At 39.3% G+C, this 18,021-nt stretch overlaps 1 protein-coding gene across 2 annotated transcripts in view; it reads left to right on the top strand.

Annotated features, from left to right (window-relative positions):
• Positions 1-17,161, top strand: part of LOC130926804 (F-box-like/WD repeat-containing protein TBL1X) — a 65,696-nt gene extending 48,535 nt beyond the window's left edge. For both annotated transcript variants that reach the window (XM_057852039.1, XM_057852038.1), the window contains 11 exons: positions 1,913-2,045; positions 2,234-2,375; positions 2,459-2,522; positions 2,675-2,772; positions 5,556-5,616; positions 5,702-5,823; positions 5,907-5,981; positions 6,044-6,171; positions 7,513-7,678; positions 7,756-7,857; positions 15,707-17,161. In XM_057852039.1, coding sequence (XP_057708022.1) covers positions 1,913-2,045; positions 2,234-2,375; positions 2,459-2,522; positions 2,675-2,772; positions 5,556-5,616; positions 5,702-5,823; positions 5,907-5,981; positions 6,044-6,171; positions 7,513-7,678; positions 7,756-7,857; positions 15,707-15,733 — 1,118 coding nt within the window. In that variant the 3' untranslated portion in view covers positions 15,734-17,161. The remainder of the gene's footprint in view (positions 1-1,912; positions 2,046-2,233; positions 2,376-2,458; positions 2,523-2,674; positions 2,773-5,555; positions 5,617-5,701; positions 5,824-5,906; positions 5,982-6,043; positions 6,172-7,512; positions 7,679-7,755; positions 7,858-15,706) is intronic.
• The last annotated feature ends 860 nt before the right edge of the window (positions 17,162-18,021 follow it).

The following is an 18,021-nucleotide window of genomic DNA, read 5'->3' as shown; positions in this document are numbered from 1 at the left end:
CAGTTTGTTAGTTATTTCTTAGTTTCAGGGCTCCAGAGTGGCTAAGCTAGCGCGAGTCAATGAGGTTTGCTTGCATGCCAATAAAAAACAATATTAACAGATCAAAGTGGTCAAAGTGTAAAGAGTATAGCGAGTCAGGGTGATTATTGATTGCATGGGTCATTGGTGATTCTCATTTGTGCAAATGTTTTTTATTGGCATGCTAGTAAACCACTCTCCCGCTAGCTTAGCCACTCCGGAGCCCCGTAACTAACAGATAACAAACAAACTGCACGAAATTTGTTGAAACCAACTCCACTGACTAATTAAAACCCCACTTACTCAAAGATTAAGCCGAACATCATAAATTCTGAACTTCCACTTTAGCATATTCAGATAAGGTGGGTTTCCCACAGGAAACTTGCAAAGATTGGTGGTTGGCACTGGTGGCCCACCATGTTTTTGTTTTGTTTTGTTTTTTTTAAGAAAATTTTTTAGAAAAAAAGTTCACTTGAATTTTTTAAATACGACTCCTCTGTGTTTTTATCAGCCATTTATGAACAATACTTGAACAAGCGTCTTACAAAAAGGCAGTCTTGAAATACATACTGTATTAACAAACAAAAATACAATGCAAATGACTGCAATAGCAGAGCTGGAACAGGTTTGTGTGCTTCCAAACATATCGCCAGACGTCTCCACTATTTTAGGGGCAGTGTACATGGTGACTCTGCGACACCAAGACGCAATGATTATATTGCGGAATGGCCTCGTCTTTATATGGTGTCGGCGAAAACGGAAGGCGAAGATGCAAAACTTTGAATTCGGGCTCCAAAGTGGAAGGATTCGGTTGCGGGATGGAACGCTCAATGAAAAGCTCTCGCGCCGATGACGTCAGCGTTCAAACATGTCACACTGGCCGTGCGCAGGGCTGCTACTAAGGGTGTAACGGTACATGTATTTGTATTGAACCGTTTCGGCTCGGGGTGCTCGGTTCAGAACGGAGGCATACCGAACGAGTTTCTGACGTAACATAACCCTTACTTTTCGAGGCTGTGAGTCGATCGGGTTACAGTTTCTTTGTGTAGATTATATTTACTCCATCTTCTTTACTATAATGAGGACCAACACGGTAGGACAGTATAACCCAGAAACGTCAACGGCGCGACAACGTGGCCCCCGCGAGAACGCAATGAAACGCGGGAGTTGAAGTCAATCAGCCAATGTACACCGGTCGCAGTGCGGCCGCGTGTAAGACGCGTCCCAAAGCGGCTCAACGCGATGCACGAGAAAAGAACGGCAGAGTTTATTATTTGACGCGAGACGCGGCCCTCCTGCGTCAATAGTACTAGCTAAACACTGTTATAGCTTATGTTTTGATTGTATGATGTCATTCCATAGAATGTTGTAAATATGACTTCAGTAATTTTGCACTGAAGCTTGATTTGAATCAAATCGTGAATCAAATCGTAGTATCACCCTCCCAAAAAAAAAAAAAAAATCAACATTAGTTTTTTTTTCTAAAATCGATCAGCCCTAGATGCGGTGTTATCTGCCGCCTTACCGGTTCAAATGAACTAGAGCAGCGAATAATACGATCCTTGCAGAATGTGCTATAGTTGGCTTTTCGCAGCTTGATGTGTTTGTGAAACCTGAGGCTGTGGATCAGGTGGATTGTGAGGTAGAGAGAGGATGTTTGTGTCAACATGCACTTGTGGGGGTTTCATTTCAAGGTGTCAGCAAGAGGAAGTTGAGAGGGGAGTGAAGCTTGACTGTAAAGCTCACCTTGTTTTAAGGCTAAATCCCTTATATTGACATCATTATATGAAAATTTGGTGTTAATATACAACTAAAAAAGATCGTATGCCCAGTCGCTGTGAAAACACCCTATTTTTTACTTATTCCATGTGTCTATGCACACTCGCACTCTTAGATAACCATTGTGAGTCGATGGACATGGATGTGGACGTGGAGATCCCCGCCAGCAAAGCCACAGTGCTGCGAGGTCACGAGTCAGAAGTCTTCATCTGTGCCTGGAACCCTGTCAGTGATCTGCTGGCCTCAGGGTAAGCTGCAAAGCAAACGCAGCGTGTCAAATTGTTTGTGTGACCAAGATGACCTGAATAGGAAAAAAAATGGATGAGTAAACAGTTCCTTGGCCCCATTTCTTAACACTGTTTACACTAATGGTGTGGAACTTAGTCTTTGAGCTATTTTTCTCAAACCCCTAACTTGGCCTTGGTATTTTGTTCAGTTCGGGGGACTCCACAGCCAGAATCTGGAACCTCAACGAGAACAATAACTCAAACTCCACCCAGCTGGTGCTGCGCCACTGTATCCGAGAAGGTGGGCAGGACGTCCCCAGCAACAAAGATGTCACGTCACTAGACTGGAATGTAGGTTCCAGCACACACTACTCCCCCTCTTCTTTCGAAACAGACATTTGTATTAACCACTGCATCTTTCTAAAACCTGACAGAGTGATGGGACGCTCCTGGCGACGGGCTCATACGACGGCTTCGCCAGAATATGGACAAAGGACGGTATGTTCTGCCATTGAAGGCATCATACATTTAATCCATCTGAACAGCAAAAATGGATTAGACGTCTTATTGCTGTCAATGGAAGCCAAGGAGTTAATTTAATGGTGTTGTCATTGGGAATGAAATCTCACACAATTGCCCTGATCCATTAGGAAATCTGGCGAGCACCTTGGGACAGCACAAGGGGCCAATATTTGCACTCAAGTGGAACAAGAAGGGGAACTCCATTCTCAGTGCCGGTGTAGATAAGGTATTTAATAAAAGTGGCTGTGATACATGAACAGTTTTTTCCCCTCTCTCTCTCAATGGATACACTTACTGTTTATGACTATTCTCAGAGGGAATACGGTTACATTTCAGTACTCGCGGATAGCAACCACAGATACTCGATAAAGCTCTTTATGTCCTGCAGTTGTGATGAAAGTTTACAAATTGAAGACTTAATGTACATCATCCAAGTGTCGGCCTAGGCAAGTTTAACATTGAGATGGTAGAGCCAGCAAAGTTTGAGGTGGATATCAGCAATGACATTTTTACTTGATCAAATTAATAATACACAAAGATGGCGTTGACAAAATTTAGCATGGAGGTGCAGTATCTAACATGCAAAACAATGGATATTCACACACAACCACCTCAGGAACATTCGTAGACAACAATTACAAAACAAGACTTGCAGGCATATGTCTTTTGTACGCTGCCAAAAACAAGTGATAGCAATGAACGTTTCTAATGCTGGGTGCCTTTATCATTCCAGTTTAGCTTAGTTTCTTTCTTGTTTTTATATATTTTTTAAATCTTGTATACCTCTCAAGAAAAAAAATTGCGTGCTATAGTTACTTTGTTACATTACTTTCCTTGTGGAATAAACTTCTTTATTCTAGCTATATATTTTATTGCATAAACTGTAGAGCTGGGAATCTCTGGGCACCTAACGATTCGATTACGATTACGATTCAGAGGCTCCGATTCGATTATAAAACGATTATTGATGCACCCCCCTCCTTTTTTTTCTCTCTCTCTCTTTTTTTTTTTTCCCAATGTTTTGTACATTAGTTCCAAAATTGTTCAAAAATACTCTCAGGCTAAACCACACTATTTCAGTATCGAGTTAACATATAGCAGTAAAAAAATATACAAAAATAACATTAAATAAAAAACTCAAGTCCCCATTCTGTATCAGCAGCTTTAAACTACATTCAATTAATTTAATGTTGTGAATCAACCGTTAAATTTGTTAAAATTGCTTCCGTTATTCCATAATTTCCCTTTTGTCTACTTTCGACATGTGAAAGTTTTAAAACTATTTTAAAGATAGATTCAAGTCAATATTTTACCGATTTAGGAGTATTTTAGATAAAAAGTTAATTAGGTTTGCTTGGAAGGTTCGCTACTACAGCCTTGCAGGGAAGTGTACTGCTTTAAGATGGCGGCCGTTTATAACGTCCGCATCTAGCTTTTTGTAGATGTGCTGCTCACACTACCAAATCTATATTGCATCTAGTCCTATATAAATGATATCCACCGTAACATTATATGGATGTACTTGTAGCAGCTTTTCGGCAGCAGTCAGGTATGTTGTTGTGTTTTTTTATCTCGTTGCATGAGTTGAGCTAGAGCTGTGAGTTGAGCATTGGCATTACCAGAGGGGCCGGGTAATGGGAAGCATGATGTTTAGCTACACTCTCGCTCCGTTCCGTCTCGAAGACCGCGCGGCGCGCTGAGTGTTGTGTACTTCCGCTTTACTTCGCATATTTCAATAATCGGAATTTGGATGTTTGTGAATCGTTCTCGAATCTTCCACGGCCGAATCGCGAATAATCTAAGAATCGGAAATTTTGCACACCTCTAATAAACTGTAGTTTTTATCAACTGTTTGTACTGCTGTCTCAAATATAGACCATGAAAAGTTGTCTGCAAGACGCATGCTAAAATTTGTGTTAAAATTGAATTCATATGTGAATAAAAAATTCAACAACTCTTTAGTTTCTATTTCCTTTGCAGACTCTTTAAACCTACGAGTTCAAAATATAAACCTAGCCTATTAAAAATCATGAAGATCAAGATTGGACGATATGAAACAGAATAGTGATCACTTTCAATATATATATGTATTAGGGCTGTCAAAATTATCGCGTTAACGCGCGGTAATTAATTTTTTAAATTAATCACGTTAAAATATTTGACGCAATTAATGCACATGTCCCGCTCAGACAGTATTCTGCCTTTTGGTAAGTTTTACAGCAAGGCTTTTTGTGCTGTCTAACAGCGAACTCTTGTGGTCGCTTTGCGACATGATTTATTGTTTTCTTGCCAGTTCAATATGGCTGCACGACGTCTCGGGCTGACACCTACGTTGTAATGTTGTGCTTATATGATCCTTGGACAAGATTTGTCCGTAAGTATGGTTGTTGTAAAGAATGTACATATTATGTTAGTAAGCGAAATGTTATATTTTTTTGTATGAGACGCTTTTTGTTTATGTTTAGTGAACCTGTATAGCGTGCTAAGCTAATGTTGTTGCTAATACAATGCGTGTGTACTTTTTATTGTAGTTTTACGACGGTCTAAAGAGGACAATGGTTTGAGGCCATTTTATTAATAAATCGGATGAAAAATGAAGAAGTCTGATTATTAAGGCATCGTTCTCTAGCTGTCTAGCTTTGGAAAAAGTAGACGCTTCGGAGTGAGGACAGCATAGACAGATTTAAATGACAGTAGAGTGAAATGCCCACTACAGTCCTTATGTACCGTATGCTGAATGTATATATCCATCTTGTGTCTTATCTTTCCAATCCAACAATTTATTTTACAGAATATATATATAATTTACAGAATAATATGGCATATTTTATAGATGGTTTGAATTGCGATTAATTGCGATTAATTACGATTAATTAATTTTTAAGCTGTAATTAACTCGATTAAAATTTTTAATCGTTTGATAGCCCTAATATATATATATATATATATGTTTTTATTCATTTGAAATGACCACATTGACACATTGATTTATTATGGATTGCTTTCCAGACGACAATCATTTGGGACGCGCACACAGGAGAAGCCAAACAGCAGTTCCCCTTCCACTCAGGTAAACTGTGTTCAATCATGCATGCAGAACAGTACCAAAAGACACGAGGAGCCCTTTTTAATGAGCACATTGTTGACTTTGACAGCTCCGGCTCTGGATGTGGACTGGCAGAATAACACCACCTTTGCCTCGTGCAGCACCGACATGTGCATCCACGTGTGTCGCCTCGGCAGCGACCGGCCACTCAAGACGTTCCAGGGTCACACGGTGAGATTATTCGCGCCATAGAACTTTTCATAATATTCTTAAGGGAGCCATATAATGAACGTAGTGGCGTTTTTTGGTGATAGAACGAAGTTAATGCCATTAAGTGGGATCCTTCGGGAATGCTGCTCGCCTCATGCTCGGATGACATGACTTTAAAGGTGAGAGAAGCCTCGGAATTTGAATACAAAGAAGGAACTTACTTATGTTTGTGGTGTTCCAGATCTGGAGTATGAAACAAGAATCATGCGTCCATGACCTCCAGGCTCATAGTAAAGAAATCTACACCATTAAATGGAGTCCGACTGGGCCGGGCACCAGCAACCCTAACTCCAACATCATGCTTGCGAGGTGAGAAAGAGCTCGTATGAAAAGCAGAACAAAATTAGTTGTAGTCTAATATAGGGGTGCACAATCACAATTTTCCGTCCAATCACTGATTTTTGAAAAAAACTGACCTGCCGATATCTATTTTTGCATATCCTGTTTTTTTTTTCGTTGATAACAGCATGCACCTTTAATATTCCAATCTTGTTTTATTGTAAAACAGTGAATAGTACTCATCCGCGCATGCAGTAATTATCTAAATAAAAAAAATATATATATAAATCACAAGGTTTAAAGCAGGGGTCGGCAACCCAAAATGTTGAAAGACCCATATTGAACTAAAAAAAACAAAAAACAATTATGTCTGGAGCCGCAAAAAACTTAAAAGCCTACTAACAAAATGACTAAGTTGGCTACAAATACATAATGAGCCTTCATGTTTACCGTATTTTCCGCACAATAAGGTGCACCCAGCCTTTAATTTTCTCAAAAGCCGAATGTGCAACTTATTTATGGATCAATATTGGTTAATCATGACATGACATTCCCTTTAGCACAGCTCTATTCAGCTAATGCGAAACGCAACCCCAACCACTAGTATTACGATTACTATTACTGCGCCTTACAATGCAGTGCACCATATATTATTTACGTACTGTATACAGTATAAAGTTTTAAAATGAGCCATTCGTTTAAGATATGCCTTATACTCCGATGCAACTTTTAGTGAGGAAAATACAGTAAATGTTTAGTTTTCCTGCAGTGCATCATATTAAGAATGACACAACACGTTACTAACCTGTTGTAGGATGCCGCCTCAAGTTTAACTTCATTACAATATTTATGAATTAGAAAAATGTTTGTGTCATGTTTGTCCTCCTACAGAAACCATATTAAACACAAATATATTTCCCTCCCATATTAATTTCCATTTTCAAACATTTTTGAAAATACTTCAGGGAGCCATTAAGGCAGCGCTAAAGAGCCGCATGCGGCTATAGAGCAACAGGTTGCTGACACCTGGTTTAAATAATTGAGCAATTATTTTTCTGGAGAAGAAAATTACTAAATTGTATCTGGTCTCCAAGTCGACTCCACGCTCCCCATCCTAACTTGATCGACGTCCGATCCATCAGAAGTGGGAATGCCAATACAAATTTAACTCCTCCCCACAGTAATGTAGCAAATAGCGGAGGATGCTACAATATATGTAGAAGTTGGAAAAGTATGAAAATACCCAACAAGTGCACTGATATGCCCATATTAATCCCCACAGAATCTGCATGACCAAATGCAAGGATCGACAGATCCCCCCAAATTATTATTTCTAATCAATCTTTGGCGTATCTTTTCCTACATTCGTAGTGCGTCATTTGACTCGACGGTGCGACTGTGGGACGTCGAACGAGGGGTCTGCATCCACACGTTGACCAAGCACCAGGAACCCGTCTACAGCGTTGCCTTCAGCCCGGATGGCAAGCATCTCGCTAGCGGCTCCTTTGACAAGTGTGTGCATATTTGGAACACGACGGTAAGTTTTCACCACGGCCATATGTCCCTGGACATGATGTTGTTCTCGGGGGGGTTTCACGTGATATGTTGTTTCAGAGTGGGGCCTTGGTGCACAGCTACAGAGGTACCGGTGGGATCTTTGAAGTGTGTTGGAATAGCACCGGTGACAAAGTTGGTGCCAGCGCGTCAGATGGTTCAGTGAGTGGTCATATATTCTAATTTATAAATTGGATTAGATTATTGACCCTGTGTACACATCTAAATACTATGATTTTTTTTTTTTTAAATCAAGTTTAGTTTGTTTATTCATTTTAACTTAGGTTTTCAATACAATAAAAAAATCGGATAATAAATACAGTTTTAATGAAAATTACAAAATAATTTAAGAATCATATAATACCGTATTGGCCCGAATATAGGACGGCCCTGATTATAAAACGACCCCCTCTTTTTCAAGACTCAAGTTTGAAAAAAAGACTTTTTGAACACCAAATTAATTTTTATACAGAAAACAATTACAGTACATCCGAAACAAATGATTATAACAATATATTTGAGAGAAAAAACATGTTAATATCTGAACATTTAAATATGTAAACTAAAGTGCAATCACATTCGTAAATGAATGGCTTCTGGTTTTTGAAATGTAAATAAACCAATCTATTGTGATAAAACAAAAAAATTGCAATAACTGCATTAACCATCAAAGTGAATTCTAACTGTAACTGTAGTCTTGAAACAAATCTGATTAAGGAAAAATATTGCAATAAAATAATGCAAACTGGTTAAACTAAAAAGAGTAGCTGAGATCTATCATGACAGAACATCGCTTGCTTCAATGATATCTGGCGCCATCTCGCGTAGTGAATAGGGAGAGTAGCTGAGATCTGTCATGACAGAACATCGCTTCAATGATATCTGGCGCCATCTAGCGTCATGAATGGGTATAATGTCTAGACCGCGAATATAAGACGACCCCCTCGTTTTCAGTGTTATTTCAATGCAAACAACAATCTTATATTCGGGCCAATACGGTAATAATGTTGAAGTTAATTTTTTGATAGAATTTATTTGTTTTTGTTCATTTAAATTAATAGTTCAATGCAAAGAGAAGCCCGGAGGCCCACCATGCTTATTTAACACTGAGAGGTAACTCTGTACAAGTTTATTCCTAAAACATATATTTTTAAAAAAGTGCAATAGTCCTTGATAATAACAAATACTTTTACAATCACATAATTAAAAATCTTCAAGTTGATTTAATTACCATAGTTTATTACTGTTTTTATTTTAATTAATGTATCAATTTAATCGTATAAAAGCCATAAAAACACGGTAAAAAAAAAAAAACAATTTAGCATGTGGATCCATTGACCGAGGCAAAGATAAAGTCTTTACGTGTGTATATATTTAGTTGGTAAATAAATTCAAATGGATGGAGCAATTAAATGGTCTCTGTGGATGCTGTAAATGCATTACTAAATGATATAGTTCTTCGCCAGTGTGCTTATACATTATAGAAAAGTAGCCCTCCCTCACTTCAGTCATGGTGACATAAACTTACTTGGACCTTGTATCACGGCTCTTTTTATCGTCATTACTAAATGTTGTCATTATTACATTGAAAACATCTGGCATGAAAAATCCAAATAATATATGCAGTGGTATGAAAAAGTATCTGAGCCTTTTGGAATCTCTCACATTTCTCCATTAAAATCACCATCAAATGTTATCTGATCTTTGTCAAAATCACACAGATGAAAAAACACTGTGCTTTAACTAAAACCACCCAAACATTTATAGGTTTTTATATTTTAATGAGGATAGTATTATGCAAACAATGACAGAAAGGGGAAAATAAGTTAACCCTCTGACTAAGGAGACTTAAAGAGCAATTGAAACCAATTTTTACCAATCACTGATGAATGGTTTAAATCTGCCATGCCCACTATAAAACACACACCTGGTAAGAATTGCCTTGATGAGAATCATTGTCTGATGTGCATCATGGCTCGGTCAAAAGAGCTTTCTGAAAAACTGCGATCATGGATTGTTGATTTGTATAAAGCTGGGAAAAGATACAAAACCATCTCTAAAAGTCTGGATGTTCATCAAACGACAGTCAGAGAAGTCGTCTATAGATGGAGAGAGTTTGGCACTGTTGCTTCTCTACCAAGGAGTGGCCGGCAACCAAAGATGACACCAAGAGTTCAGCGCAGAATACTCAGAGAGGTGAAAAAGATCCCTAGAATGTCTGTTAAAGACTTACGGAAATCACTGGCACAGTCCAATATCTCTCTGCACACATCAACTACAGGACTGTCTCAGGAAATTAGAATATTGTGATAAAGTTCTTTACTCTCTGTAATGCAATTAAAAAAACAAAAATGTCATACATTCTGGATTCATTACACATCAACTGAACTATTTCAAGCCTTTTATTATTTTAATATTGCTGATTTTGGCTTACAGCTTAAGAAACCTCAAAAATCCTATATCAAAAAATTAGAATACTTCCTCAGACCAAGTAAAAAAATAATTTTATAACAGCAAAACTAAATCAAACATTTGAAAATGTCCATTGATGCACTCAGTACTTGTTTGGGAATCCTTTTGCACGGATTACTGCATCAATCCGGCGTGGCATGGAGGCAATCAGCCTGTGGCATTGCTGAGGTGTTATTGATGCCCAGGATGCTTCGATAGCGGCCTTCAGCTCATTTGCATTTGTAGGTCTGGTGTCTTTCATCTTCTTCTTAACTATAACCCACAAATTCTCGATGGGGTTCAGGTCAGGGGAATTAGCAGGCCAATCAAGGACAGTGATGCCATGGTCAGTGCACCAGTTACTGGTGGTTTTGGCACTGTGGGCAGGTGCCAGATCATGCTGGAAAATGAAATCCTCATCTCCATAGAGCTTTTCAGCAGATGGAAGCATGTAGTGCTCTAAAATCTCTTGGTACACAGTTGCATTTACTCTGGACTTGATGAAACACAGTGGACCAACACCAGCAGCTGACATGGCTCCCCAAACCATTGCTGACTGTGGGAACTTCACACTGGATTTCAAGCAACTTGGATTTTGCTCCTCTCCAGCCTTTCTCCAGACTCTGGCGCCTTGACTTCCAAATGAAATGCAAAACTTGCTTTCGTCTGAAAAGAGGACTTTGGAGCACTCTGCAACTGTCCAGTGCTTCTTCTCCATAGCCCAAGTCAGACGCTTCTTCCGTTGTCTTGAGTTCAGAAGTGGCTTGACCATGGGAATACGGCTATTGTAGCCCATTTCCCGGACACGTCTGTGAACTGTGGCTTTTGATACCAGGACTCCAGCTTCAGCCCACTGTCTTTGAAGCTCCCCCAAATTCTGGAAGCGGCTCTTCTTCACAATTTTGTTAAGGCTGCGGTCATCTCTCTTGGTTGTGCAGCGTTTCCGGCCACATTTTTCCCTTCCAACAGACTTTTTGTGGATATGCTTTGAAACTGCACTCTGTGAACAGCCTGCTCTTTGAGAAATTTCTTTTTGTGTCTTACCCTCCTGATGGAGGGTATCAATGATGGTCCTCTGGACAGCAGTCAGATCAGCAGTCTTCCCCATACTTGTGATTTAGTTTACTGAACCAAGCTGAGTGTTTTTAAGGCTCAGGAAACCCTCGCAGGTGTTTCGAGTTAATTAGATGATTCAGGTGATTAGTTGAATAGCCTACTTGTATACTTTTTCATGATATTCTAATATTTTGAGATAGGATTTTTGAGTTTTCTTAAGCTGTAAGCCAAATTCAGCAATATTAAAATAATAAAAGGCTTGAAATAGTTCAGTTGATGTGTAATGAATCCAGAATGTATGACATTTTTGTTTTTTTAATTGCATTACAGAAAGTAAAGAACTTTATCACAATATTCTAATTATCTGAGACAGTCCTGTATATGTAAAATTATGGCACAGAAAGGTGTTCATGGGAAGACTCTACGGAGCAAGCCACTGTTGTCTAAAAAACGTTGTTGCTCGTTTAATCTTCGCAAAAATGCACTTGGACACTCCACAGACGTTTTGGCAAAATATTTTGTGGACTGATGAAACCAAGGGGGTGGGGGGCAACAAAATATCAAATGTGATGGTTATTCATTATTCCCCCTTCTGTCATTGTTTGCATACTATCTTCATCAAAATATGAAAACCTATAAATATTTGGGGGTTTTCAGTAGTGTTGCACCGATACAATTTTTTGGCCCCGATACCGATACCTGGCTGTGCCGTATCGGCCGATACCGATACCATACCGATACCACCCCGTTTATATATATATATATATATTTTTTTTTTTTTTCTCTCAAAGAGCTACATAATTGGATGTGAAATCATTGCTATCAAGGCTTTGTCAGGCTGTTGCTTACCTTTGCAAAATAGGAAAAAGACTAGCACAAAGTGAATAGTCTACTGAACCCAAGTAGACAATAGTTGAATAAACCTTTGGCTCTCAAAGGCCAAAATAGTGCTACATTTAAAAAAAAATCATAATAATAAACTCAGAATGAACTGAATAAACCTTTTTAAACCTCTCAAAGGCCAAACAGTGCAACTTTCATGAAATTATTGTCACATTCTGCTGCTGGTTAGATTGTGTCTTGTTGCTGGGCTGTTAGTGGGGGCGTTCCTGACGTCGCACCTGAATCCAATGCAGGCTCATCAACGCAGCATTTAAGCACGGGTGATCTCAGAGAAGGCTGCCGAGATATTTGCCTTGCTGATCGCCATTTGACATCTCGCACTATAGTCTCGCTACATTTGCTTGTTATGCCCCTGCATTGGTTTTTTTCTGTTAGTGTGCTGTACTCGTTTGTAACCTCTACCCTGTGCAGGTATTTGAGTGTTTTTATTTTGACTTTTTGGCTCGCTGCCTATCGTCTTAGTTAACCTTCGAGTTTGTAGTATTGAGCTCCGTCGACCTGCTGTCACGGACTCCTTTTGTTATTTCTTCTATCCCGCGATCGCGTGTTGTATTTTGTTTGCAATCATTAAACCCTTATACGTATCCCCCGCTTGTTGTCTGCTTCGAGTTCCAACCTTTTTTCCACATTTGCGGACGCTAACAATTATAATTAATAATAATTGACCACAGCATCCCGTCTCTCTATTAGCCTCCTTTTTTCGGGAGGGGGGAGTCCTTTATTTATATTTCTGAAAGGTGGCAACCCTCCTTTGGAAACAGTTCCAAAATTACTGCGGCATTTCTTTCAGTGAAACACAATAAAAGTAAAGTAGACGTAGTGAACTGAACAGAGATTGTTGCTCCGGTCCAGCGCCCTTCCTCTGGATACCACTCCTGCTCTTGCAGGCTCAAACTCGTTGTGTTCGTTCACATTTCGTCTTCAAATGTTTAATCAGGTTCGAGGTATTGAAATCGGCCGATTTAACTCCACATCTCGAAACTTTCAGGCCGCAAATCTTGCATGCAGTCATTGATTTTAATCGACGGGATTTCTATTTTGAAACACTTCCCGACCGCCGCCATTTGTCCTGGTTTATGTTTACTCCATATGAAAAAGCGGCCTTGTCATTGGTTAGGAGTGGCTATTGGCCCGCCCTCATTGGTCTGGAGCAGGCCAATAGCGATGGCTGCTTGGTGTTCACGTGTCATCACACAACACAGAGGCAGAGTGTAGTGAGCGCCAGGAGGTAAAAAAAAGGCTGCGGTCAAATGTTATAATAAATGACCGGTAAATGGTATCGGCGCCGTCTTTGTTGGTACTCGCCGATACGGATACCACCATTTCGGGCTGGATCAGCGCCCCCTGCCGATACCAGCATCGGTATCGGTGCATCTTTAGTTTTTAGTTGAAGCACAGTGTTTTTTCATCTGTGAGATTTTGGCAAAGATCACATTTGATGGTGATTTTATGCAGAAATGTGAGAAATTACCAAAGGTTCAGATACTTTTTCATACCACTGTACCTTCTGCAGAGGCTTGCCACAATTCATTTCCTGCAGGTTCTCCAATGTGAAGTGGTATTCTGGCAACTCCAAGGGGGAGGGCATTTTATGCTAGTCAATATTTTGATCTAGTTGCAGTACGATTTTTGGCCATCAAGCCTACATCCTGCACCTTTTAAATGATCAATAAATGAATACGTCACTCGATCTATAATCGATCACTGCCAGCCAAAATGGATTTGACGTCTATTGTTGTCAATAGCAGCTAAAAAGTTATTATTGTGTAAAAACTTGAAGTTCAAAGGGGAACATCCTTGGTTCAATTCAATTAATGGTAGAAATCGGCGTACAAACGCACACACAGACAATAGTGGATGCAAAATTGCTCTCATGTCAGATGTTTTCCTGTAATTTCCTGCAGCACAACATTTGTGATATTTGATTGTTCAAACATAGACTTCATAATGTATTGACGGGACATGGGGCCGATTCATAGGGGGCTTATCTCCGTCAAAGCTGACCGAGTGGAAACACAAAGAGCTTTTTCAGTTGAAAATTCTTGTGACTAAATGCTTAAATCCCTGAATTCTTTATAAATATGAACGTAAAACAGTCTAGATTATTGGTTAAAAGCAACAACAACAAAAAAACGTGCAGATAGCATTTATTTTATGTAAATGTTGCGAACTATGAGGCTAGTCAGTAAGGAAATTGGCAGCCGCCAAATGTAAACAAAGTTCTTTTTCCGTTGAAAATTCTTGTGAATAAATGCTTAAATCCCTGAATTCTTTATAGATATGGACGTAAAAGAGTCTCGATTTTTGTTTAACCCTTTAATGCCAGCAATATGAAGCAATCATGAGAGAATCACAAAAATTGAAAAATAAGGTCCTAATGAAACCTTTTTTTCAAATTTGTAAAAAGAAAAGTCAAAATCAATATGTGTAATAAGCGCTCAGATATCTGTAACCCTTTCTAAATCCTGTTTGTTTTTTTCATGGAACCTGCAGATGCATGTTTTGAATTGCATCCATCATTTTTTTTTTCCAAAAAGAAATGTCAAAATTCTGAATTAGTCTCAAAATCATTAAATTTTAGGTGTATCAAATGTGATACATTTGGCAATATAGTTAAAAGCAAAAAAAAAAAAAAAAAAAAAAAAACGTGCAGGTAGCATTAATTTTACGTAAGTATTGTGAAGTATAATGCCAATTCTGTAGCGGCCAATTCCTCCCATTGATTTTTTTCACAATGTTCCAAAATGCATGCATGGTACGAAAAATCTAATAATTACCTTGAATCCTTGAACAAATCACTCCTGAGACAATCCTTCCTGTTTGTATGCAGTACAGCTTTCGTACTTTTTCAACTTGACGCCGGTGTTAGATCGCTGCATGTGACCGACTGCTAATAAATGAAGCGGTGTGTCGGACGGCCCCCTTCGGGAAGGCGTGACGCTATGAATGGGGAATGTGTCATGTAATTACATTATGAAGTCTATGGTTCAAAGTAAAAAAGCATAAAGGGACGGCTCGCACCTTGTATAAGTGACCTTCACGTGAAATACGGTTGCTTAAAGTATTTAAGTACGCTAATGGCAAATTACGTAGACCTCTGATAATGGAGAAAAGAATGTTTCAACACACACACAAATAAAACCTGGCTTACGAGCACAGCTATCTTATGATGGCATTTATACGCGCACACACTGATAGACCTAAACACAGTTGTATATGAAAATGAGTATTAATGATGTTATGGGGACAGGTGGGCAATCTGGCAACCTCGCATTTGATTGGCTGAAATGGCACCATCATTGATAAAACGTTTGCCTCAATTACCAGAGATACTGGTGTTTATTTATATTTTTCTTCACTATTACACAAAGTTTAGACAAATTAAATTCTGGGTTTTTTTTTTTAATTTATTTATTTATTATACAAGATACTTCCAGCTGGGATGTGCATGATGAAGGTGTTGCCTGTCCCTTTAAGATGAACTGTGTACTGACAACAGAACACTGGGATGCTTGTACTTAATCAAATTGTTCTTGCATCTCAAAGACAATAGTTGCCAAATCTCTCCTAACTGGCATCCACATGCCATTTCTCGCTTCAGGTATGCGTTCTGGACCTCCGGAAATAGCAGCGTTGGATGGCCAATCGTCGGAATGTGCAGCAGACTGCCTTCTTAAGACATCAGCAAACGTTCTCGTTGCCCCTCTGTGGGGGTGGGGGGGGCATGGCAGTCCACCGAGTTAAATTCAAGAAAAAAAGAACTCACGGGAGCAACAACAGAAAATGAAGGAGCGGCCATTCACGCTGTCGGACGTGCTTCGACAACACCGGAGGTACTTCCAACTCCCGTTTTATGTCGAGGTATCTCATAAGGATGCACTGCCACTGGCCCCCTCCCGCCACGGTTCGGCCGCTCGACAGGAAAGACGACCTAACCGAGAGGCGGCCGCTGACGGAAGGAAGACTCGTAGAATTCGCGGCGGGGGCGAGCGACGCTAGCAAAACCTCGACCACCCTCGCAGACGGACTTATTGAAAGTGCAAAAAGGTGGAGCGTTGCCGTTCCCAAACCTCCTGAACCGGCCCGACAATTGGAAACAACACGGACAAAAAAAATGTGTGGAAAAGTGTGGTTTACGAAGAGAATTTTGCCCTTTTTTGGATGTACATGTAAAGAATGTAAAGATATGTAAATTAGATTAATACACAGACTTATATACTGTGTATATATGTTTATATACAGTACACCTTATTGACGTCACGTTAGGGGCTCGCTTATGGCCGCTTTTTAATTCCAAACTCCTTTTTTCCCAGTCGAGGCACAAACTGCCAAATTTATGGAATCATCACGTGTCGCTCGGTTGCGTCTTCACATCGTGTGTTGAATGGGCTAAACAAAGCCACACCCACCAAATTCCAACGCACAGTTTTCCACATTTTTGCGTTTTGAGCACTTTTTCCCTGCGCTGATTCTACTGAAGCGTCCAATCTGAACCCCCCAAAATTTTTTGCTTCCATTTCGTTTGTCAACTTGCGCTCAAACAACATGAAGTGCACTTTTTGAAAAACAAAAATTCCTCAAGGTGGGTTTGATTTTTTTTGTTTTTTTTTTGTTTTTTGCTTTCCTGGAAGTGAAAGGCAGACATTTTCCCTTATTTTTTTTCCTCATCAGGTGTCACAATAGGATGTCAATGGGTTGTCCATGGTTTTTGGGGACTTTTTCAGAGCCATTATTGTCTGTGTCAGACTGAGAAATTGGGCTGTGGGTTTGCTGGCCAATGTGGATGAAACGCTGTGACAGCTACTATTACTATGTCTCTAGCGCACCCTGGTCCAGGGTGTGGTCACCTGTTTCAAGACTAAACATTCAAAGTTGTTCAGTGTCTCAAATAAATCACTCTATTTTGATATCAGAACACTTGTGCTTTCAATGGTGTCATTTATTTAAAAATAAAAGTTATCTGTTAAATCAACATGCACATCGGGTTGTGAGAAAACTACTGACTAATGGGGAAAAAATATTGAGAGGCAATCCTTTCTAATGTTACAAGATGATAGGCTGATAGCCACACTATTGCATACTAAATGTAAACTCAAATTCATTGTAATTTATTGTTTGATTTAGCTCCTTTTTTGTTTTTACTGTACATTATGGTTTGGTAAAATAGTTCAATTTATTTTCAAAATACAGTGGTACATCTACATACGAATTTAATTCGTTCCAGGACCTTGTTTGTAAGTTGAAATGGTCGTATGTCGAGCAGGATTTTCCTATAAAAATACATTATAATTCCATTAATTCGTTCCACAGCCCCAAAACCTACACCAAATCCTTGATAAATACTGCTGGTACTATTGCAAATAGCAATTACACAGTGCAAAACAAATAAATAATGAAAAAAAATTGGAATAATATAATAATCGTAATAATAATGATGATGATACCTGTAAAAACTTAACAAATCGGGTTTTAATGTGGCAGATATATTTTTGCATGGCGTACCTGAACCCACCGCGTGGCTGACGTGTCGGACTGGGAGGACTTTTTACTTTCACTTCACTTGTTCAGCTGCGGCAGACAGTAGGCATATTGTGTTGCACAAGTTCTGAAATATTTAAAAACCTGACGTAGCTAGAGATTTCTGTGGATTTTACAGTCATAATAATTGTCAGCTCAATTTATAAAGACAGAGGAGGACCGCCGAGATCATAGAGCATTGACCGTCCGTATTGTTGAGCCAGTTCACGGGTGCGCACCCCATGCTCATATCTTTTTATCATTTCCATCTACATTTCATTGGTAAGCCTCAGCTTTTTCCTTTTTTCCACCACCTACATCAACATTGTTGTAACTAAGGCTGTCAAGCGATTAAAATTTTTAATCGAGTTAATCACATCTTAAAAATCGTAATTAATC

This window comes from Corythoichthys intestinalis, chromosome 12 (assembly GCF_030265065.1).
Source record: "Corythoichthys intestinalis isolate RoL2023-P3 chromosome 12, ASM3026506v1, whole genome shotgun sequence".
Classification (NCBI taxonomy): domain Eukaryota; kingdom Metazoa; phylum Chordata; class Actinopteri; order Syngnathiformes; family Syngnathidae; genus Corythoichthys; species Corythoichthys intestinalis.
This window is presented reverse-complemented; position numbering and strand designations above follow the sequence as displayed.